At 36.5% G+C, this 25,453-nt stretch overlaps 1 protein-coding gene across 1 annotated transcript; it reads left to right on the forward strand.

The window, feature by feature from the left end:
* Positions 1 to 1,604: 1,604 nt before the first annotated feature.
* On the forward strand, positions 1,605 to 21,662 carry LOC142339490 (cilia- and flagella-associated protein 57-like). Its single transcript, XM_075389549.1, has 21 exons — positions 1,605 to 2,099; positions 2,270 to 2,482; positions 2,593 to 2,645; positions 2,997 to 3,177; positions 3,416 to 3,577; positions 4,467 to 4,609; positions 9,615 to 9,780; positions 11,630 to 11,743; positions 12,253 to 12,385; positions 12,661 to 12,740; positions 12,934 to 13,269; positions 15,272 to 15,387; positions 15,899 to 16,032; positions 16,619 to 16,809; positions 17,429 to 17,602; positions 18,160 to 18,318; positions 18,724 to 18,984; positions 19,333 to 19,474; positions 19,807 to 19,964; positions 20,340 to 20,582; positions 21,004 to 21,662. Exons 1-21 carry the CDS (start codon positions 1,632 to 1,634, stop codon positions 21,127 to 21,129), a joined length of 3,753 nt encoding a protein of 1,250 aa, XP_075245664.1. The 5' UTR covers positions 1,605 to 1,631; the 3' UTR covers positions 21,130 to 21,662.
* The last annotated feature ends 3,791 nt before the right edge of the window (positions 21,663 to 25,453 follow it).

A 25,453-nucleotide genomic window follows, 5' to 3' on the forward strand; every position in this document is an offset into this window, starting at 1 on the left:
AGTTTTCGCAAAATCTGCACACACATAGGTTTTTCTCCCATTGGTAACAACCTTCCATACAACAAAAATTATTGTGCAGTCCATTGGCATAGAATTTGGCAATTACTCTCCTGTGTTTTGGCGGGCAGTCTTTTAATCCATGTATATCATGAAGCATCAATTTGTATAAAAGCGTTTTGGTTGAGGTGTATTTGCTTACTCCGCACCAACTTTTCCAAAAAACTGCTTCTATTTTCCGGTAATGTTGTTTTATTTCGATTTCAAAAAATTCAACGACGTACGTCTCTAATCCGTAAGTTGAAGCTGGAAAAACAATTCAATTGAAGAGGTGTTGTGCTGAGTTGAAGCTTACCTTCTGTATATTTAGTTTTTGTTTTATTGAAGCTACTGACTGATAAGCTTTGTTCATTAGATGCTTTGTTCATTAGATGCATTAGATTTTTATCAGTTTTGTAAGCAGCAGGTTCCTATTTATGAAGTCAAATGCTTTTTCGTAGTCAATGAAGCAGGCATATTATTTGCCATTGCAGCTGATATTATGCTTGATTGCTTTTTTCAAGTGCGAAACTGCGTCGATTGTGGACAGTTTGCGTCTGAAATCATTTTGACTTGATGGTAGAATTTGATTTCGCTCGACCCATATTCGCAAACGCTGGTAAATGATACCCGTAAACAACTTGTACATGCAAGATTACAGACTAATGCCTCTGTAGTAACTTGGTTCTGTTTTGCTCCCTTTGGCTTTGTACAGTGGTTTAATATATGATAACTTCCAAATTCGTGGAACATTCTGCTCCGCAAAGCAGAGGTTAAGTAAATGGAATACGCATCTTTGCATTGACTGAAAACCTAATTTAATACTAGTGTTTGTTATTCCATCTGGTCCCGCTGCTTTACCAGCTTTTAATTTTGAAGCTTCGTCGGTAATTTCTTCCAGTGTTATTGGATCATTCAAATGTCCGGTACATTTCCAGTTCCCTCCAGTTCACCAAGCAGATTAATTCTTTTTCTCCAATTTTGATTGAATTTTTCGATTATTTTGGTTATTGATTTGAATGCTCATGTTATGTGATAAAAACGCAAATTGTTGCATCATATGAAAGAAAATGGCTAACAACCTAGAATCACTCAACATCAAAATAGACGACGAGAACACACTGTGACCCACGAGGGAACGAAATATAAACTTTTGTAATATTGTGAAAACAATGCCCTTCGGAGATTTGTTAATTTATGATGATGATGATGATGATGATGATTGTTTCATATGAGACAATCGAACTTTTACTCGACAATATAATGTCAATATTTTTTCGAACATTATCGAGTGTGTTCATTGGCGCGTTTCGGGTAATTTAGGACGCATGGTGACGCATATTACATGTTTAAAAGTTCAGATGAATATTTTCAGAATAATTTTGGTGCTTAATTCTCACAGGCTGTTTGACATCAACGTTCAGTGGGTTCAGACTTACTTCATTTTTATGGTCCGCTAATATTCAGAACAAAATTGTCCAATAAAGGCTATGCATTGAATCAAAGTTAATGAAAGCGGGCAAAAATGTACCCTTAAAAGGGCAGCAGATTAGACTGCCGATTGCTAGTCTTAGTTGTGCTGCTTTTTTCAGATAATGTCAATTGCAATTGCACAGTGTAAACATATTTTCGGACTTAAAGGTGATGTTGCGGGCAATGTCGCGTTTATTGACGAAACAAATATCGTTTACCCATCTGGGGCTAATGTTGTTCTTTACAACATTGACCAGAGAATTCAGCGCTTCATTTCTTGCTCGGAGAAATCAGAAGGGATAACGTCCATGGCACTCAGTCCAAATGGAAAGTTTTGTGCTGTTGCTGAGAAGGGCGCGAAAGCTACCATAACTATTTTTGACCTTCACAGCCTTCGAAAGAAGAAATTACTGTCACACACAGAACTGCAATCAACCGAGTTTGTGTCTGTTGCTTTTAGTCCAGATTCAAAGTATTTGCTTGCTCAAGCAGGGAAACCAGATTGGCAACTCATTTATTGGAACTGGGAGAAATCTAAAATCATGGCTAAAATTACTGCCAGTCAGAATCCTGCTAACGCAATACACCAGGTGAATGCATAATTTAAATCGAAATCACTTTTCATGTTTTTCTTTTCATTTTTTTCGTTACTAAGAATGCGAAACTGTATAGAGAACCTCAATTTCACCCCGTTGTCGGAGTTGAATTACCTATTATTTTTTCAAGTATTTTTTTCTTATGTATTTTTTTCTTTTTTCAGGTGTCATTCAACCCTCATGATAACACCCTTGTGGTGGCCATTGGTGATCAACAAATAAAACAGCTCAGATATACTGAAGGCGCTTTCAAACAATCAGGTTTTGTTAAAATTGAACCTGCAAACTATACAGCTCATGCATGGGCTGCAGAAGATCGCCTAATTGTTGGGACTGATCAGGGGAGACTTCTGGTTTTTGACAACGGAGAACTGAAAGTTAGTTCGATGTGAAATATAGGTTCAGATCCAACTTTGATCTCAACTGAATTGGACTGGCTTGCACTGATGAATACTCGCGGCTAGTTAATTGATTAATTATTGTTTAGGTTGACTACAGTGTTCATGCAGATATGCTTACACATGCAGACTACACTTCCAGGTGAGAAGGAGTTCCAATTTCATTATTTATACCTCTTATTAAAGACACCCCAAATATTTGCCATAATGTAGCCCCTTTATGGTACTATTATATGGCAGATTAGTTTCTGTGAGCTGGACGAGCTGTAAAAGAAGGAATCAAATTTTGCCAATTATACTTTATTGTTCTACAAGAAAATTCTACCAAAAGCAGTGAAGTATTTCCCAAAAACAAATGCTTACGGTAGCTGATGTTCTACAAATCAAATAAAAAACTGATCTCTTATTTGTAAACTTCAACAAGTCTGTTGCCAATGATAACGCTCGTAGGTTACGTTAGCTCAAAACTTTACAAAAATTATCTTGGGCTCAGGAGTGACACAGATGCTGGTAGCCACCTTGAAGGGCAGCATCCTCTTGATTTGGGCAGAGGCCACATCAAAGGAGTGGTGGCCTACTCTAAGGGATTCGCAGCAGCAGTGGAGGGCGGATGCACCATTCTATATGAGAAGATAGAGGACACAGGGTTCTACAAACGAACTAAGGAGATAAGGGTTAGCTGCCATTTCCCTCCAGTCTCATATAATTACTACTTGAAAGCATTTTGATTGCCGGTCGCTAATTTTTACTCTTTGTCCAGCTTCTATGTTTTTCTGGTTTTTCTGTTTCAAAACCTCTTTGGAAAGTCATCCATTTTACTTTTGATTTGCTTATTGAAGCGTCTACTGTCCAAATTTTCCATTAAGTAATGCACTTATGTTTGTTAATGACCCAAAATTTGTGTCTGTTTAGATACCCGTCGATGCAACTTCTGAAAGTCAGGGGTCTGGCTCTCAAGTTGTCAGTCATGAGATAAAACACCTGGTTTTGTCACCAGCTGAGGACATTCTCATAGCTAGTACTATTACCAACCAACTCTACCAGATCTCAATGTCGGGAGCCGATTTCACCAGAGTAAGTTCCTGTGGCAACTTCATGGAACGTTTTGATCAAAGTTCTGAGCGTATTGGACATTTTCCGTTCTACTTCAAAGATGAAACTGATAAAATTTACCTGTAGATTTGACAACATGATCGGGCATGTTTATAACCAGAACTTCTCGTTGTTCTATGTAAACTGAGGTGCCAAGAAGTTAAAATGGAACGTTTTGATCAAAGTTCTGAGCGTACTGGACATTTTCCGTTCTACTTCAAAGATGAAACTGATAAAATTTACCTGTAGATTTGACAACATGATCGGGCATGTTTATAACCAGAACTTCTCGTTGTCCTATGTAAACTGAGGTGCCAAGAAGTTAAAAATATCTCACTATTTACAAAAGTCTTAACTTTGGCAATAGCTGACAAAATCTGTTTCTTCAACATTTAAACAAACTTTAAGCGTTACCCATAATGACAAAAAATAAAGGGTCCAATTAGTAGTGAACTGGTTGTTCAATATTCAGGCGTTAAAATTAGGCCTCTAGAATTTTGCAAGCTAAAGGTCGCGCGTGAGGATTGTAATAGCTAACGTTAACTGAAGCCACAAAAAATGTGTTTCGGTTTACTAACCTTTGCAGAAGTCCACATGACTTTCTTGTTAAAAATACCAGATGGCACCGATCCCATTTGGCTGCAAAAAATTGATTCTACTTCCTCTTTTTTCATTTTTGTCTCTGTAAATAACAAATCTAATGAATTAATAGCCTATTGTTTTTGTAGCTGATTGAGAGTGACGTAAGCTTTGTTTAGTTGTAACCCCCATTTTGTGCTCATTTTACCATTGTTGTGTTGAAATAGATTTCCTGCAACTTCTATTAATTTGTTTCACAAAAGATTTTTTTAACACTTAGGTATTTTTGTAGGCTGGGGAGATGGCTAAATTCGACAGTTTAGCCCAGACATTTCACTACGGACAGATCACTGGTGCAGACATCTGTGTGAGGAAGCCGTACATTGTAACCTGCTCCATGGACAAGACTGTCCGCATCTGGAACTACGAGACCAAGTGAGCTCTTTTGCATCTACCAAGCACGAGTTTGTCACGAAGATTTTGACTATGCATTTTTTGTATCAGTGCTTATTATTGGAGAAACTAAACTTGCTGCAGTTTTTCAGGTTCAATATTTTTCAATTTATTTTTTTTCTAATACGATTTTTTCATTAATAGTTTCATCCACTTCTGCAAAAACTATTTTCCCATTTTTAAACATTTTTTAATTTCCAATAGAAATTTGCCCCTACTTGATGGTTTGATTTGCCGTTTGTATTTGACTAGTGGTTTATCAACCCATAAGGTTTCATTTCATACACATTAGCAAGTCAAATTTGATTTGAGAAATTTTTACTATATAACGTTTGTTAATTTATCGCAAAAAAATTAAAACCCATTCAACCGACGTGATTTCAGGTTACTCTGGCAAATTATTTTTTGATTTCTCTCTGAAAAAATAATAATTTGCAAATGATCAAGTTTTGTGGCGACATTAGGGTTGATGCCAAGTATGTCAAGTTTTCTCCTATTCCAGTCCTCAGAACACGCACATAAATTTGTTTGTTTTTGTTATCTGTTATTTAATGGTTTTAGTATATAACTACTAGTATATCGTTGTCTCTGAAAAATGTTCTTTTAAGCAGTTTTTACGGTTGTAGGTCAATTTATTAAAACTATTGTTTTTAGATTTTTAAACATTTTTGTAATCCTTAGGCAGTCTTCTGTCATCCTTCATCGGTTGACGATTAACAGATCCCTTCAGTATTTATTTTTCCTTTTAATGCAGGCAACGCTGATGTGGTAGTTGCTAGATTCGCTCGATAACTAATAACAATTTTCTCCTGCAAGGGCAGTTAAAAATGGTGCGGACTTAACTATTTTCATATCCTGGGAAAATCTATTTGGCCAATTAGAGGAGGCTAAATTTGAGGAAAGCTAAATAAACTTAATTGTCAACCAGGAGTGAGGACAATTTGTCAAGATGGTGCATGCTAACAATTTTAGAACATGAGAACCGATTGTGTGGTTTTATAACAAAGATTTGAAGATGCCTTTGACTGCTCCTGCTTGCCGATTTACAATGAATGTTTCCGATGTTCAATGGATTTTGCCGCTACATGAAGTAAACTTTTGTCGGATGATTTAATGAACTTATCCCAATGTGGCTTCAAAGACAATTGCGGCTTCGATTGCAAAGTGTACATCAATTGAATTTAAATATTAATAATAATAATAATAATAAATTGTTTTCGGAGCAGATAAACAAAACTTTATGTATGTTTTTTGTTCTATACACATTTCACTGAACCGAGAGAACATCAAAAGGCACCGTTTCATCGTTGTGTGGTGCCTCATGAGGCAGAAAATTTACCCTTTTGATACATTGAAACGATTTGGTTCGGAAAAAAATCATAAAAAAAATTCAGTAGAAACTTTCTAGCAAATCAGCACTGCCTAATATGAAGCTTTCGCCGAACCGATGAGCAGAATCTTTACAACCTATCATCGACAGTTTTGCCTTTTCTGCTGTAAAATGAGGTTGAAATATTAGTGTTGCTGATTTGTTCAAATTGTATCTGATCGAACATACAACTGATATCAAGGCATCTATGGTGCCTAGTTTTGATCCTAAACCAAAGTGATTGTTGTGCAGTTGATTTGTACGTTTGTGAAAATTGGTCATTGTGATGTAGAGAAAATTTTCAAATACTTTTGAAATGGCGAGTATGTGTGAAAATGTGATTGTTTCTTTTTGTCGACATTTTTTTTCAGCCGCTTTTTACACCGCAATTTTTGATTTGATTGTCGACCCAATTTTTGTATTGTACTGGTGTTTTAATTTTTTATGGAATTAAATTCTGTATTATCTCCTGGATTTCCAAGTTAAACTGTTCAAAAGATGAGTGTATATCCTTCATTTCAATTTTTTGAAATTTTGCAGATCAATCAGCGTCGTTAAAAATTCAGTTTTCTCGAATTCGCTGGTTTTTTTTAGCAAATTTTAGTTTCTGTAACTGGTTGTTTTTCTATCTTCCTCTGTTTCGACTACAACTCTTGGTACCGTTTGGGCACAGTAATCAGTAATTGATGTCTCTAAATCGCTATCTGACGTTTTTTGATTACACTAGACAACATCAATAACTGACCTATTATGCGCAGTTTCTCTTCTTGGTTTTATTTCAGTTCAAACATTGCAAATCAAACATCAGCTGAGACTACTTTGGAAATTAGTTTTCTTGGTTAAATCCCTGCTGTGATAAATGTCAACGTCACCACATGTTTATGTCATTTGGTTGTTAGTAGATATCACTAAGATGATTTTCAAGCGCAATTAAGGAATCGTTTGGATGAGCATTAGGTTTCATGTTCACAGCCGTTACATAAATAGCAGCAGCTCCAGAAACTTGCAGTTGAAATTTCATGTTGTTACTTTGTGTTTTTTTTGCAGTCCCGTCACTGTTCCTTTCTTTGAGATAATAGCAACCCCACACTCTTTCTGTTGTCGGTTGCATGTTAACGGTTCATTATATATGTCAATTTTGAACAGGCGATTTGTATAATTGTCCGATAATCTTGTTTCAGGAAGACATAGAACTGATGGTTGAGAACCCAGCGATATTAATAGAATTTTGCAGACCATCAATGTTTTTTCTTAGGAACCTCAATTTTTGAAGAAGTAGACAATGTGTTGAAGACATCGTTTCTTGTTGAAAAGAATGCAGCGATTGGTTTCCCCTTATGTACTTTTTAACTATTGTCTTTTTCTTTCTGCGGATGTTCACTGCGGATGTCGCAGCTGAATTGTCCGAAAGGTATGAGAAAAGTAGTTGAACTAAGGTTGGACCATGCGGATGTCGCAAATCAATGAAATACGTTTTGTGATATCCTCAGGCAGCAAGAGAAGCGGATGTCGCTATTATTGTTGCCTTATGAAAAACGAAAGAAAAAAAGTGCTTTGAAAATCGACTGTTAAAAATTTTTTTATTTAACTATTGTTTCTCGCGAAATGGTTTCAAGTTCCAAGCGCTTAAGTTCAAAGGAGACCAATAATTTTTTTTCGTACCTTATTTGGAGTAAGTTAGGTAATCGCATACACAAAACAAAATCTTTTTTTGAAGTGTTTTCAACGATAAATAGTTATGATTTTGCTTTTGGTCCGCTCCTTTCGTTTATTGTTGGTTGACTCGTTTCATGTAGGGGGAACAAATTGGCTTCCCATCTTTGTTTTTTCCAGTTTTTGTTTGTTATTTGAATCTTTACGTTTGATAGCTTTTAGAGCAGCAAGATCACTCGTATAATTAATACGATGATAACCGATCAACTTTTGGCAGGTGCTCATTAATATAAATGTTTCGATCGTTTATCTCTTTTTCCATTGCTTTATTTTTTTGCGTGACTTGTAAACGATGTTCTTATCATCAAAGTAAATGAATTTAATGATAACTGATGGCAAGACATAATCATTTCCAGTCCCCGGGAGTATATGGCTTGCTTTTATTCTCGTTTTATGTAATCTGATTCCGAGATATTTTTCAAAGAACCAATGAGTGCCGAGAAGTACGTTGTTCCTTCGTTGTGCATCAAATGGTGGATTAAAAGTGTACAACGTATTTTTTCGCCTGTATTGCTCTTCAGCATGAATACGGTCTTGCAAATTTTTTTGCTGAGCTTCAATCTTTTCTATCCTCGTTTCTTAGCAAGAATTTTCTCCCTTCAGTTCATCTAGTTGCTCTTGTGATTCATTTACCTGTTCTTGTAACGAATGTTTTTCCGACAATTACATCCCTTCTAGCTGATCAGCTTCCAATTTTGAGTGTTTTTATTACAGCAGAAAACGGATAAAAAAATTGAAAAAATTGTTGGAAGATTTCGAATGTTTATGACTCAGCTTTTGCTTGTGTGATTGTTGTGTGACTCACGAACACTACCAAATTGTCCTCCTTAGAACATCATTCCACTTGCTTGTTTACAATAACGATAATCATAAAAAATAACTCGAAAACAAATTACTTAATCAATTGATTTTTACGAATTTTGATTGGAAATGACTCGGTATAAATTTGTAACTTTTGCCGACTTCAATGCTAGTATTCTTTTAATTGACCCTCGGTTTTCATCTGTGAATTAGAATATTTACTTTGAAGTCATAACAATTATAGAAACTTTATTCAATTTGAGCTGTTGCTCTTTTTACAGTTAATTCAGTAATTTCTTTCACACGAAGCAATAGAGATTGCAAAGACAAAGAAGCGACCGTTCTCATGGTCTGAATCTCTGCTCTACTAAAGCTACCGATTTGGTACTAGTAGTACTACCGCTCTACTAAAAATACTGCCGCTTCTTTTGAAAACTACTTTTAATAGGCACTACGCTTAATTGCAACTTTGAACAACTCCACAGAACTTTAGTTAAAAGGTATTCTAACTTATTTACAAATGCAGATCAGTTATCTTTTTACCAATCTTCCTATCTGGTTTATGATTTCTGTTCTCTTATTTTTGATTTCTAGAATAATTAAGAAATGGTTATGTTTAATTCGTTAGGTAACAAAATTTGACTTTATTTTACCAATGACTTGATTGATGTCGTTCCTTCCCACTTCAGAGTCTCGTGCACCTCTTTTACTTGAGCCCATTTTGTGTTTTTATATATTGCTAGAGGTCTATATAGGCTCTATTAAGATCTTTGTAAAGCTATTGCCTCGCTTTTACAGATTGCGCAGACTACAATAGAATCGAGCCCCCGTAAGGCGGGCGAAAATCGGACATTTGTCTATATGGTTAAGTTTCATGGTATTTGGTAATGTAGTTTCAATTGATGTTTTTTTTCAATTTTGGTGACTGTAATTAGCATCTTTTTTCTCAAACATCAGTTTCTTGCAGGCACCATTTAGTTGAGTTCAATTTTTTGCAATCTTCCAAGAGCTGTATTGTTTGCGCTGATGCATATCAAAAGTGATGTGTTTGACCTTTAAATTTTGTATTGAGATGGTCATTAATGTAGTTTCTTACTATTTCAGTGGTCTTGAGTTGTGGAAGGAGTTTGCAGAGGAAGCACACAGTGTGGCTATGCACCCGAGTGGACTGTACATTCTGGTCGGATTCAGTGACAAACTGAGGTTGATGAACATCCTCATTGATGATATCAGGACATTCAAAGAGATCACCATCCGAGGTTGCAAAGAGGTAATATTTTCCGAACTGTTTCCTTTTTCCCGTGATAAAAATTCTTGCTTGCATTCCCTTGTGTTAACAAATTAACGCGTTTTGCTCTAATTGTGGCCTGTATAGCCCTAATAAGAGATTAAGGTAGCCATTACAATTGCTATATATCATTATTAAATGGGTGGAAGAATAACAATTTGTCGGGAAAGGGGAGGGTGAAGGGAGAGGCTCCCTGTTCTCAAGGAGGGTCTGTGTAATTGGTTACCCAAAGTATTTTGACATTCCCAGCCGTATGATAGTCGACTCTCCCTTCAGTTTAGAAATTAATTTTTGTTACCTGATGTTAGGCATTAAAATATTATAGAACTGAATTCATTTTTACAATTCAAAGAATTTGAATTGTATTGGGGGGCTGTCTTTTTTTTACAATTCAAAGAATTTGAATTGTATTGGGGCGCTGTCTTTTTTTTTAAGATCTGTTCACACATTTTCATGATTTTTGAAGTCAAATTGGAGTAGTGATTTTGGTCACGCCGAAACAGGAAGTGGAGCGAAAAAGCGAGTGGTTTTGCGGCGTGAAATTTTTTCGCTCCAAATTTGAAGTAGAGTGAGAAAACGGTGTTTGAACAAAAATTCGCTTTCTCGCTAGTGGTTTTTTGTTCACATGCGGCAATTTCACTTTGATTTTTACTGTTTTTTCGATTTTTTAGATCGGATTTTTTTCTAAATGGTTTTTCCAATCCATTCATAGTCCGTTCTAAGTCTAGTTTTCTGTTTAGTCAATGAAAATTCTTTGAATTGTACGTCAGGACTTGTCCTGCTATGTTTTTTTTAAGATCTGTTCACACATTTTCATGATTTTTGAAGTCAAATTGGAGTAGTGATTTTCGTCACGCCGAAACAGGAAATGGAGCGAAAAAGCGAGTGGTTTTGCGGCGTGAATTTTTTTCGCTCTAATTTTAAAGTAGTGAGAAACGGTTTCTCGGTAGTGGTTTTTTGTTCACATGCGGCAATTTCGCTCTGATTTTTACTGTTTTTTTCGATTTTTTGGATCGGATTTTTTTCTAAATGGTTTTCCCAATCCATTCACCGCTCAATCTAGACCTAGTTTTTTGTTTGAATTAAATTTTCATTTCTCGCTAGTGTATTTTTGGTTCACATGCGGCATTTTGACATTGATTTTCTGTTTTTTCTTATTTTTTATCTGATTTTTTTTAAAAAAATGGTTTTCTCAATTCACTCATAGTCCTTAGGTCTAGTTTTTCTGTTTATTCAATGAAAATTCTTTGAATTGTACGCCAGGACTTGTCCTGCTATGTTTTTTTTTAAGATCTGTTCACACATTTTCATGAATTTTGAAGTCAAATTGGAGTAGTGATTTTGGTCGCGCCGAAACAGGAAATGGAGCGAAAAAGCTAGTGGTTTTGCGGCGTGAATTTTTTTTTTGCTCTAATTTTAAAGTAGAGTGAGAAAACAGTGTTTGAACAAAAATTCGGTTTCTCGGTTGTGGTTTTTTGTTCACATGCGGCAATTTTACTCTGATTTTTACTGTTTTTTCGATTTTTCGAATCGGATTTTTTTCTAAATAGTTTTCCCAATCCATTCACAGCCATTCTCGGCCTAGTTTTTCGTTTGAATTAAATTTTCATTTCTCGCTAGTGGTTTTTTGTGTTCACATGCTGCATTTTGACATAGATTTTCTGTTTTTTTCTTATTTTTTATCTGATTTTTTTAAGAATTATTTTCTCAATTAATTCATAGTCCATTCTAGGTCTAGTTTTTTCTGTTGAGTCAATGAAAATTCTTTGAATTGTACGTCAGGACTTGTCCTGCTATGTTTTGATATTGTGATCTGATGTTTTTGTTTCAGTGTGCGTTCTCGAATGGAGGCAGCATGTTTGCAGCTGTGCAGAACACAGTCATTCAGATCTACTCCTCAGTCACATTCGAGAATCTCTACAATCTCAAGGGACACAATGGAAAGGTATGACATCTATGTTTGATGAATTCAAACATGGTAGATATGGACTTCAGGCGCTTAGTTTTCTTTTGAAAGCCAATAAGTGTGACGTTTCCTTTATTTGTATAGGTTACGTGACTCTGATCCAGCCACTGAGAACATCTGAATCTAATTTAATCGAAAACCGCGTAGCAGAGTGACCTGACCTTTGTTGATACACGAAATTGCAAGTTTGAAATCGGGCGCTCTATATAGGAAAATATAGCAATGCAGAAATCTGCCATTTTAAAAACTTGGTCGTGTGTGGAAGTGTGTTATTTATAGCCTCCATGGATATTAGCAATTAATAACAACTATATAGAAGTTGAGATTCTCACGTTTTAATGAAAAGCAATTAGTTTTTGTCAATGATATGATATGAATCTGACAGTTTGACTAATTTTCTGGAATTAGTCCTTGTTTGTTTGCTCGATCTGTTGTTGCCCACAGCTTGACTTCTTTGTCAAATGTGTGTGTGTGTGTGTTGAATGAAGGTTCGTCAAGTGATCTGGGGTCTGGACGACAGTCGGTTGATCTCGTGTGGACAGGAGGGTGCAGTGTACGAGTGGGAGATTCTCACTCAGAAGAGAGTCAACGAGATCATTATGAAGACATGCGCATTCTCAAGTCAGTCTTTACTATACATTTAATGGGACCTCTGCTCGCATTCATTTACACGCCCTGCAGCCTTTATGTAATATAAAATTCCTTAACATAAGAACGATCATGATGTCAATAACTTGCGGAAGAAAAAGTTTGCTTCTTATCCTATATCGATCGTTTTTTTTTGGAATTTTAGCCATTGTCTTTTCTCTGGAAATATTTTTTTTATTTAATATTGACCGTACTTGTTAGCAGTTTGATATGGACATATGTTCATACTTATCTTTGTTGTATTGTAGGTGTGACTGCATCCCCTGAGAGCAAGAGCATGTATGCTGTGGGAAATGACAAGACAATCAAGGAGATCGCTGACTCACAGGTACCATATTTGTTTAAAAAGAACGAATTGATCAAAATTTTGTTTAATTTTGTTACCTTACAAATTGTGCAAATTGGCTTTGAAATCTGATTTTTGCTTTTCCGATAGCAATCAACCAAAAATGTTTTATGCCTGGAAATCTTGCGTTATAGATGTTCTCTCTGTTGCAACTTAATTTTCTGTGATGTTCCAGATTATTCGCGAAGTTGACATGGTCCAATCGGAACAGACACAAATTGTGATCTCACATGGTGGGAGAATGTTGTTCACTGGGAATACAAATGGCATGCTACGATGCATCAAATTCCCTCTAACAGTTCCTGGCGAGTGGCAAGAGTACCAGGCACATTCCAGTCCAATTTCTAGAATGAAGATCAGTTTCGATGACCAGTATCTGTTCACGTGTTCCAACGATGGATCACTCATCGTGTGGAAGATAACAGATAAAGAGGGCAGAAGTATGAAGAGGGACAAAGAAGTGCCCTACTCTGAGGAGATTCTTGTCACTAAAACTGACTTGGAAGAAAAGGTATGTTCTTTCTATGTTAGGGCGCAGCTAATTTAGAAGATTTTCAATGCTGTCAAACTTTTATACGATACTTTTTCGACTTATGTTGTTCTTGTCCTTTAGCTACAGCATATTTCATTAATTTAACGTTCCTTTCTTTCTTTGCGGTATAAGTCACTGATTATGCTTTCTCCGCTCAACAATCCACACGCGTTATTTTGAGGCCTTTTTTATATTGCCCGAAAGGCAGCACTTGTTATAAAGTTTTAAGATTCGCGATTTTTTTTGTTTTGGTGCTCTCTATTTTGTGTTTTTTGTTTATACTTTTGTAAAAAAAAACTGTTCAGTTCGTGCATGGAGACTAAGTCAAGAGAGTTGTCACAGACCAATCACGCCAAAGACCAATAATTCCACTGACGGAATGCGTTCCGAGCTACAACTTTGAAGTCGATTGTTACTAGTTTTGTTAATGTTTTCCGGAAGCGAACTGAGTAGTTTTCGATAGATTTCTTCTTTTTGATCAGGAAGATATGCATACAAGAGGCGCGCTGACACCGTCAACCGACGCGTGCATTGTGCAGACCTGATAAAAGACGTTTGGCGCTGGTGAGAATGTCCTATCGCAGAAACAATCTTCTGACTGCTCGAGCAAATCGATGGCTGGCAGAGTCGCAAAAGCAATTATTCTTTTCTCATCTTTGGGTCCTGAATCATAATGCATAAATTTGTCACCACTTTGTGCCATTTTTAAGATCTCTGGGATCTCAAATCCTTTCAGTGCGAGGGTTCATTCATTTGTGGACAATTTGCTGCCACATTTTGTCAACCACATTGCGTAGCCTGACTCTGCTATTGCATTTTGTTATACGGCAGTACCAAGAAGTTGCGCTATCAGTAAGTTGGCGGTGCCTAATATAGCCACAACCTTCAAATACCAGCGGTTCCAATTTTTGGCTGATCGAAATGAGTTCCATGTTAATATTTTGCGTCAAGATTATGACGCCAAGCATCGTGAGGCACCCTTTTATAAGATTTGGTTTGGTTTTTGTATTTTGGTTTCCTGTTTTGTATTTGAATAAAATTACAATGAGTTGGTGCATGTTTTTCAATGTTATCAATTACTTGCTTTATTAGTTCGAATAATTCAATTCACCTCTATTTGTTTTAACGGTTTTAACTGAACTTATACATTTTTCCAAAATATCTTTTTTTCCTATATGTGCCCGAAGAGGTCTGGATCATATACTTGTTTTTGTTGCTGTAGAAGTATGACGCTGGTCTTTGGAACTGTTTCGTCTTTCATCCATCCCCCCAAATAGAAATAAATTTTTGTTATTTTGACCACGTGTGAACAATCTACTCCGCTTTTTGCACCAAAGAGGAGGTTTTTAGCTATTATATCCCTCCTTTTGATCTTTTAATACTATTTTTGTACTACAGTTTTTTTTTCATCTGACCAACGACCTTTCGGCTTGATAAATGGGATTAACTGGTAAAGTTTGAGGGCCTTAATTAGCCGAGCAGTTCTAAAGGAGTTTTACTAGTCTTTAAGCATACAATCACCCAAACTTCTTAGGCTTTAAATCATGGTGTGAAGAGCAATTCTGTTGTGCCCAACAATTTCTGCTATGTAGGCATAAGTTCAGTATGTAAAGGGTAATATTAGGTGGTTTGGCCCCCTCCCGACTTTTCTGCCAACTGTCCTTACCCTGTCATGCTGCACTGGCTAAAGTAGCTGCAATAACCTTAATCAGCCCCAGGTCATTTGTCGGAGTGCGATTTGTCCAACGCTCCCCGACGCTACTCGGTTATGTTATTCGAAGCAGTTTCTGGTTTCCTAACACTTGTATTTTATACTGGTAGATTTTAGCGGGCTGTCATTGCTTGCTTTAAAAAATTAAATAATTTAGTTTTCAGTATTTGCTAGGAAAGGAGGGAGCTGGCTTTACAATTTACTTAGCTAATGTTTAATTTGTTCAAATGGACAGGAGTTACATATTTAAACATAATGAATGTGTTGCAGAACCAACTGATGTCGGAACTGCACACGAGAGTGGATGAGCTGAAGATGGAGAATGAGTACCAGATGAGGATCAAAGAGATGAGCTACAATGACAAGATCAAAGAACTCACCGATAGGTACAAAAAACAATCAATAAATCTAGGGATGTGTTTTGGGTCAACACTCTCTTATTCATTGCCAAGTGTCCCTGAAGCATATTATGTACTTGTGTAATTTACTTGCATCGAACATACTTAGCTCTTTTTAGTAAATATCATTGAATAAAAATTCATTCATTAACAGATTATGATGGATTTACTATAGCCTTGTCATCGTCATGATTCTGTATATGCAGGGTGATCATCATTTTTGTCAGCACTCTTAGAGGTCATTACAGGCTTATCATTTCCACATGGAAAATCAAATAACTTGTCTTCTACTGTTAATTTTTACTTGACTAGAACGGTATCAATTTCATTTCGTTTTTGTGACGCAAAGAAATTTCGGTCAATGTTTCGTACTAGCTTAGGGATCTCTGAAATTTTAGCATTTAATCTAAAGTTTGTTTGTACGGGCAGACGATGCTTCAAAACTCAGATATTTTTAATGATGGTTGTGACTTAAATGAAAGTGTGTGCGTGTGTCTAGGTTCATGCAAGAGGTCGAGGCTCAGAAGACGAAGGCTCAAGTGTACAAGACAGAGAAGGACCAGATAATAGCCAAAAATGAGGAGAACCAGGTGGAGATGATGGAGAAACATGGGAAAGAGATGCAGGATATTGGTCTGTTCACATTAGCTCACAAATTGTTAAATATTGTCCCCTTCTCTTGCTCTCCAAGGCTGAGGTCCCAGACCGTAACAAACTTTGGTCAGACCCACTTGAGTGCACAACTGTGCATTCTGCACTCGAAATTGGATGGTCTGGACGACCTCAAGAACGCATGATGGTATGATCAGAGATGGATTCGAGCACTTTTGAGACTCATCAGAGATGCGTTTGGCCTGGGATGGTCTGGTCAGAGGTCATTTCGGTCTAGGACCTCAGCCTCAAAAATATTTATTTTGAACGAAAAACCTGGTTGCAATAGACAGTAAAAACTGTTTTGCATTTTTGACATCCAGTTTGTCATTTCGAATACAACGCGAGTGTGACCCAGATTGTCCGTTATTATCATGCCAGCAATATAAACGCCACGATTTCAGTTTAGTGTTACAAAAACTTGCGCTATTTGCAAAATCTGAAAGTTGAAAGTTTCAGATTTGAAAGTTATCTCATTTATTTGTCTTCGGACATGTTTTTCACATATCATGTTTTATGTCAGATCTGTTTTATTTGTCATGATACTAAAGAGTATTGCATGCTGTAGAGAACACGAATAACCAGAAGCTGATGTTGGAGTACGAGAAGTACCAGGAGTTGCAGGCGAAGAGTCAGAAGATGCAGGAGGACTACGAGAGACAGTTGCAGGAACAGGAGGAGGTCCACAACAGTGCTCTTCAGGAGCAGACTGAACACTACGCTAAAAGATTGGAGGAGAAAGAAGCACAACTCGCACAGGTATTGAACCGAAGTCATCAGCTCTCCATTACTGATCATACTTACCATTTTGTAGTGACTCAATGCAAAAGTCTCTTAAAAGTTAATTATTTGCCTCTGTAGATTTTTCTGACTATATAAAAATTGGTCCTACTTTTTAAAATTTTTATCATCGTAATGCTGCACTGAAAACGAAAACTTTCTCGCTCTTTTAGAGTTGGTCAAAATGACTCTTAGGCGGTAAAAGTTGAAAATTTTATGACTTGTTTGTGACTTAAATATTATCAGAGCTGTGTTGCATTTGGGGATTGCATTTCTCGCAATTGCTGTAATGTGCAGGTTAATTTTACAAGGGTGAACAATTCTGCATTACACATGTGGCATCTAGTTATAATGGGCTGCTGCCAGCTTTTGCTCAGCTAACTAAGGGTTTTATTTATTGCAATTTCATTGTCTTCCCCATGTGCAGGCTTTGATGGGGAATATTCTGATTTCTGCTGGTAACAACCGAGTTTTAGAAATTTAACTTCAAGTAGTTTTTCATTTTCTATCTTGATCAACCAATCAACAGCTGCAAGCTTGATAGAAGGGGTTACCAATTTGTCCTGTTGTATATGAATATAGTCATTGTTGTGTTTAGTCTCAGATGGAGGGTAAGGAACAGCAGAGGGAGAGTGAGGAGACAAAGAAGCAGATAGAAGAGGATGGAGACAGGGAGATACTGGACATCAAGAACAAGTACGAGAAGAGACTCAGGGACGAACAAGAGACGAACCTCAAACTCAAAAACGACTCTGGAATCATGCGCAAAAAGGTACACCCATTCCCACCCAACTTAACACACCACCACACAAACTGCTGGATAACATCATTAAGTAGCAAAATTTACATGGAGTAAATTTACTCGAAAAATGCAGTGTTTAACGTTCCACAACCATTTTTAACAGGAGTTGTTTGCATGTGTCAACACCACTGACAGTCAGCAAAACTAGTTGAGATGTGCTCCAGAATCGGACTTTTGTCCTCAGGGCTTTTTTAAATAGAGCACTGTTAAATATAGAGCTATATAATTTATTTTTAATTTTATTGGCTGGTATACAAACTTTCAAGGGTCGACGGCCAAACTTTTATCTAACTTGTATTAGTTTTATTGGCTGGATATAAACATTCAATGGTTGGCTGCTAAACTATTTAAAATAGTTTTACATCTAAATTTGTTCCCGTAAGTCGAGTTGTAAAATCAGAAGTTTCAAACAGGTTAAATCTAGAAGTGATTTTTCATTTTGTGGTTTAAAAAGTCGGTTTTCGTGAAAGTGTGAATGAAAGATTTCTTTGATTAAAAAAAGTAAAATAATGCTGGATGGATTTCAGCATGCGAGCCAAGCGAAGATAATAGAGGACTTGAACAGCGACAAGAGCAAGTTGAACTCAGACATCCAGAAGCTGAATGGGCTGATCAAGTCCCTGGACAAGGACATCAGTGGACTCAAGAAGGAGATCCAGGAGAGAGATGAGACCATACAGGACAAGGTCAGTCACTACATATTTGGGGACGAAATTTGCCGCTATGCTAAAATGTTTTTTACCCTGAAAATTCAAGACCCTTCTTCTGCTTGATTTGGTTACTTGGTGTGTATGTTATGCGTATCGACGTATGCTTATCGATTCGTATTAAATGCTTGCGTCATTATTTGATTATCTTGGAAATTTTTTATCATGTCTGCGTTATATAATGAGAATAGGTAGTCTCTACAGTTACTCAACATGATAAAAATCTAAATTGGGCTGGCGTGTAACACTTTGCCACACTAGGCCATGTTATTACTACTAGAAATGTGAACAATCTGAGCCCCCTTTTCTGTAATAGCTATTTAAGTGCAATAGTGGGCTCTTCCAATACTATCCCTTTTAGACTCATTGCATGTGTGCTTACAGGAAAAGCGTATCTACGACCTTAAGAAGAAGAACCAAGAACTGGAGAAGTTCAAATTCGTGTTGGACTACAAGATCAACGAGTTGAAGAAGGTGATAGAGCCAAGAGAGACTCAGATCAAGGAGAAGAACGAGCAGATCCAACAGATGGAGAGTGAGTTGGAGAGGATCTCGAAGAGCAATGAGCAGTTGGATCTGGAAAAGAAACAGCTCAAGCAGAAACTGAAGGCCACCGAGAACGAGATGAGAGATGAACGCATAAGGGTATGCTCCATCATACGATATAATTTGTTTCCTTTTTCAAGTATCCCTCAGTTAAGTTTTAATCTTGTTCTGCGTGAATGATGAGCTTATAGTGACACGCTTAAGGTTCGCATTGGACTTATATCAGGTGTCATAAGAAGACTAGAATGTATTATGACTCAAGAGGAGGAAGTTAAAGTACCTTCCTAGTCATATTGAAAGCGAGGAGTGCAAAAGTCTACGTGAAGGCCAAGTTTGAAAGTTAATTCGCGGACTCTTGATTAGAACTCACTCTTTTTGTTCACATTGGAACTGCCAATCTGTACTGCAACAGCGTACATTGTGTTGTAACTGAACACTAAATTCCAGGTACGTGAGAAAGAGGAGAAGATTAAGCAGTTCCAGGCTGACCTGCACAACACAGTCGGACTCATCCAGGAACCCAAGAAACTCAAGGACAGTATCAAGGCTCTCTACATCAAGTACGCCGACCAGACCACACACGCTGGAGGTAACAGCCAAGTTACAACATAATAAAAGACTCTCTAGGTTGTGTTTTAACTGGCGCGAAGCAATTTTCAAATAATGTTTCTGTTCATGATTTGAGACTTTTGGATATTTGGTTGTTTTATTTGAATTTTTGCTTGTATGCGATTATTCGTCGGAAATCTTTCTTTATTCAATTTTTTAAGCATTAGAGCTTCTCATGACCTATCTCAAATTTGGTATGTTGAATGAAGAGATGACTGGTACTAAATTGCATCGTATACCTGACCCAAAGCACGTTTTCGTGTTAAGTTTACAAATTTAATTATCAGTCAAGTCTGTTCTTGTTTTCCCTAGGTTCAGGAGAGGGTCAAGGAGGCTCCTCAGTGGATAATGACATCCAGAAGGAGTACAGTAGACAGAGAGAGCATCTGGAGAGATCAGTGGCTTCTCTTAGGAAGAAGCTGGCCAAGGATACTGAGATACACAGGGCTGACAATGTCCGCATCATGCAGGTACTTGTATCAATTTCACGCTCAGAAACGTCTCGTCTGTTTCTATCTAGTCGACATTCTTAATTTTACACCTTTTCACTTTTCAGCGCGGACGATCGAAATTAGGATCAATTGAAAAAAGAATTACGTCTCACTTATGTTTTGATCGATGATTTTCAAGTTTTTGAGGCTGGAAATTTTTCCTCTAAATGCACTCTATTTGGGAATTCGATTCAGATGATCACTTGCTCTAATTTTGACCTTCTTAAGTGTGAACTTTTTTATCAGAGCTCTAACATTCATGTGTGTGTGCCTTATTATTCCCAGATTTACTACTGAAATTTATTAATTAATTGTGAAAGTTTTTTTTTGCTCTCATCACTTATTCTGCTCTAGGAAAACGTCACACTGATCAAAGAGATCAACGACCTCAGAAGGGAACTCAAAATCTGCAGATCCAAAATACATGACTACGAGGCACAGCTGGGCATAGCCAACAAGAAGGGCAATGCTGCTGCCTCTGGTTCGAACCTCCCGGATGTGGTGGCCAGGGACGCGGGCATGAAGAGGTCCAGCTCAGCTATGTTATCTGGAGCCACTCTGACAGATGAGCAAGGACAGAGAATTATTGAAATGCAGGTATGGGTTGTTAAGAGTAAATGCTCATAAATCAGAATATAAAAAGATTTAATATAAAACATTTAATATAAAATATTTGTTGCAAATACCTCAATTCTGCCATCAGCCTCTTACAGCAATAATGATGAAATAGCAAATCATCAGTTAGGGTGATTTACACATTGAAAATACACTTGTTCATTAAGTATAATTCTCTTGATAGAGTTCTCTTGGTTGAGAAGAATACAGTAAAAATTGGTTGAGTAACTTCGGTGGTCGGTAAGAAGTTTAAAAAGTGTGTCTAAAAAGATCCTGCCTTTTAAACCAGGCTGACTTGGCAATTTAAGATGAGCCTGTTGTTTATTTTCGACATTATGTTCAACAATTAATGTTCTGAAGTTGTTTATGATTATTTAGTGTTCACACAGTGATACTGTTTCAGCGTGAAGAGATTGGTAAGCTGAGAAGTCAAATGAATGAATTGGAGGAACAACTTGCCCAAAGACCCACCTCCGCCGCCAGACTGCCACCCATGGGAACAGGGGCGGGAGCAAATTCCTCTGATTAATAGATTAATCAAAACTCAAATAGACATGTTTTCATGCCTTTTGCCACTAGAGATGCGTAATAGGAGTTCAGTGCTGCATCTCCGAACTTAGTTTGAAATCATAAATATAGACCTTAGTATGCGCAACCTTGGAGCTGCAAAATTTGCCTTCTTTCTCTCTAGTTTTACCGATTAAAATTGGAGGCTTCTAGAATGTGCAAATGCACACGATGCCCATTTTTTATTTTCCATAGCTCGCTCATAAAATATTACTGACAAAACACACAGAGGCAATGAGAATTTGCAAGTAATCATCGGCTTAAATGCTCACATACATAAAATGGCATAATGAAGTTTCACCATATTTCCTCAAGTGTAGAAAGTAAGTTTTGCAGCGTCTCTTCAGTTATGCACAAGATTTTGTGAAAACTGCTTGAAAACTGTTTTGTGAAAACTGTTTCATCGCCATGCCACATTCTATCTCTAATTTTGTTCATGTAAATATAGATGTACATAATGTGAACATGTAAATTTTCAATTTGATTTTTTTCTCATTCTGTTTTAACTTAGAAACTTTATGCGTTCCTTTTTTTGATTGCCCTTATTTTAAGCTTTATTTTTTGGATTACTCGAGCAATAGTATAAAAACTGCCAGATCTCTGCAATAAGAGATATTTTATATACACTTTTAGATTTGAGACTTATAAAAGTTGTGTTTCAATCAAGGTTCCCTCCATCTGCTAACAGCACTTCGAACTTACAAGACTCTGTGGTCCTGTTTGAATGCCTTATTGTCTGAGTGACTTCACATCAGAGACAGGTAACCTAAATTTCAGAAAGCCAAACGGCAGAACCGTTTAAGGAGCCAGCTTGTTGCAGTAGTGCCATTTTTTTGTGCTCCAGAAGTGCATTTTTCTTTTCTGGTTTCAGATACTCAAAAACAAAAAATCCTACTTTCAGGACGATTTCGTAGAAACATCGAGAAACTTAGAAGCGTTGTCTACTAAAATTTCATTCATACAAAAGGAAACTTACCTGATAAACTCTGATGTTGGGTCGATAATTAGTGGCGACAATTAAACCTTATACCAGTTCTATTTTTGTGCCCATTCTAAAATTTCAGATGTAAAACTCACTCAACAAAAATTTTCATTCTAACATTCACTGACTTTAAATTGATGAACTCGGTCTAATTTGAAAAACCAAATTTTCCTGATGAAAACGATAACCTAATTTAGAAATTAGGTCCATCGAGACGGAACCAAAACTTTCAAAAGACAATCATCGCAGTCCTTTTTAGCCACTCTAGAATTTTGTTTTTCGCATAGATGAGTACTGAATATATAGAATCAAAATGTATTTTTTAATTCCATTTTTATTTCAAAAACCAACGTACCGAATTTTCTCAAATCCTTCAACTCGTAATTTTTTTCGCAAAGAATTGCGATGAGAAAAAGAATGACCAGATCAAGGACAGGAGCACCATCAAGCAGCAACACAGTATCTTCTGAGTTTATGTTGGTGAGAAAGATTTTTAAAACACAGAAGTCTGGTTATCTGGTTAGCTATATAAAGTTGCTACAGACCCCACTTGAACTCGTACCAAACACAGACAGTAATCCAGGAGGAAGCAGGACAACCGCCACTGGAAGAAACTTCGTTTGAGCTCCCAGTGGTTAGTCCACCGGATCCACGATTCCGACCACTAGCAAACACGACATCAAACAAAGAATACGACTATGCCGACTACGAGCAAGAAGTCAGCATGATCGTATTTGACGCAGAAAATCAAATTTAAAACACTTTCAAACTATTCATTTTAAATTGTGCAATTAATTTTAATTTCCTGCAATTTTAGTTCATTTGTTGATGCTTTAATTTTTCATTTATTAGTAATACTTTGTTGTCATGTTAGCCTAAATGAGGACAAATTTTTATGTTTACATTATTCAATTGCTCATTGTTCAAAAGAAGTTGCATTCGTGTTACATTTGCTCATTAAATTTCACAGTTTGGTTAATTTAGTCTGTACATAATGTCCGTTTACTTCTATGTTTATTAATTTTGCCATAGCATTTCCAATATCTCATGTTGTTGCAAACTTAACGCTATTGTTAACAATAGTCACATTATATTAATATTTATACTAACCAGTAAATATGTTACTTATATTTTAAAATTTAATTACTTGCAGTATTCAAATTTTTTGTCAATGTCAAGGATATGTGATACGGTCATACCATAAGATCTGAAAGTGTACTAAATAATTAGTTATTCTTATATCATTCAAGTTTGATTGTTTATTTTTAAGCCATTCACTTAGGTCAATTTTACCTCCGACTAAAACTATTCAAATGTGCTCACCCTCCCCACTTTTGTTGTTAATATCATTTTTATTCTTTCATTAGTTAATCTTAAATTCAGTTGTTTGTCAATCTCTCCTGTTTTGAATTGAGAATAGTTTGTGGTGGAATCGAGTCGGTATTCCACATCGTCAGAATAGAGTTACATTTGTAATATATTGCTTAGTAGAAGTAAAGGATGTAATCGCAAGCTGCACAAAATGCGGTGGATTCGCTCTTCGAATCCAACTCTACTAAAGTAGACACGTAATAGTCACTCAACTGCATGCATCTACAGTAAGAGGTATCACACAGGTTTTACAAGCTAAACGGATGTGAGTTCCAGGACAAAAAAATCTTGCGGGAACTGGAAGAAAATGTTAATTTCCAAATATCTCGAGCAAATGAGATGAGAATATTCAGTGTTCAAAAACAAATCATTAAAATGTATAAGAGTTGGGACAAAATAATAATGACCGCAAATTAAAGATGCACTTATGCAAAGTGCGAAAAGCTTAGTATAACAAAAATGGATTTAGATAGTCTTTATTTAAATGGCACAACGAGAAGTAGCAAATCATCCGAATCAGTTGACGCTTTTGTGACGTCCGTTGGAAATCTAGAAAACTCTGGAAACAACTAGCGGTTGTGCTTACAGAGAAATTTTTGGACTTCCTGCGAGAGACCGTCTTCCAACAAAGGTGTCATCAGCATTACAATTGGGACCCTAACGGCTATGATGGGGAAATAAAACTCACCGGTCGCAACCATTAATTGTCAAAGCCAGGAAGATAGATGTACGTCTTGTCAAAGAGATGCTGGGCAACTGTTCACACAGGGTTTTGTTGAAAAAGCACCAATCATTGTTAAACTACTCGAGTGAGCTAGCGGACATTTAGGGAAGATATTTCCATGCAACTATTGCTCTCATAGAGTGACATAAGAAAGAACAATTTCTTTGAGCAAAAAGCAGCACAAACTTTTAGAATACGCTAAATTCACACTTCATCGAAAGAACCAACATTCCTCATAGATACCACGGATGAAGTTAAATGTTGGAATTCTATCACACGACGATCATTTAATAATCTACTAGTCCAGTAGATATGCCGATCAACTAGTAAATTTTAACTATTAAAATTTCACTAAACCGAGGGTAGTCTTACATGACAAGTTCTGATAATTAGTTTTAACAAGTAGAGGTGTTGATTGCGATTCTTCTTGTGTTCAAATTCTAAGATGTCAGATGTAATTTTTGCTCATGCACAAAAACTGTTCACCGACCTCAACCTGATGATTTCGGACTAATCAAGTAATTTATGAATCTTGTGGTGAAAAGTAACCTAAATGAAAATTAACATCCACCAAGATGGAACTCATAACTTCCAAATGCCAATCTTATTTATTTTTTCTCTAAACTCATTATATATGTATTTTTGCACAGATACCTACTATGGAGACTAGCTCAAAAAAAACTTCTGTGACAGTTTTATTGCAATATTCAGTTTACTGGATTCTTTTACTCCTATTTTGACCGTGTCATTAACTAAGTTTTCTTTTCCTGGTATGCCATGATAGCTCAAGGGAAAGAAACTGGTTCTTGTAAACAGTAACTTCACTTGTTGCGCTTTAGCAATCGTCTGATAATTTTTACAGGATGTTTTTAATCTTTAATTGAAATGACGATTGATTTCACCATGTTTTGCTGAGTTCCATTTTGTTTTTGTCTGTTCAGAAAATGTATGTAAATGGTGCTTTGAAAACATTGCTAGAAATTTTGTCAAATTTCTCATTTAAAAATTTGATGTGAATAACCACTGTTGATTTTTGTCTATATAATTATCAAAACTTTCGGCCCCATTTTTCAGATATTGATCATCAGTTCTTCCTATGTAGAAAAAATTTATACTATTTTTTTTAAATGAATAACTTTTTAACGAAATCTGGCATGACTTAACATTGTATTAGTTCCGCGCTACATGGGTGTATGAAGATGTCAGTAA

The sequence above is a fragment of the Convolutriloba macropyga genome, chromosome 5 (genome assembly GCF_964194025.1).
Source record: "Convolutriloba macropyga chromosome 5, txConMacr16.3, whole genome shotgun sequence".
In the NCBI taxonomy this organism is placed as follows: Eukaryota; Metazoa; Xenacoelomorpha; order Acoela; family Convolutidae; genus Convolutriloba; species Convolutriloba macropyga.

Excerpts from the sequence above, each read along its gene's own strand:
- LOC142339490 (XM_075389549.1), top strand. The coding sequence starts at position 1,632 with ATGTCAATTGCAATTGCACAGTGTAAACATATTTTCGGACTTAAAGGT. Across the intron at positions 3,578-4,466 it reads CGGGAGCCGATTTCACCAGA|GCTGGGGAGATGGCTAAATT; the intron begins GTAAGTTCCTGT and ends GTATTTTTGTAG. Across the intron at positions 12,386-12,660 it reads GAAGACATGCGCATTCTCAA|GTGTGACTGCATCCCCTGAG; the intron begins GTCAGTCTTTAC and ends GTTGTATTGTAG.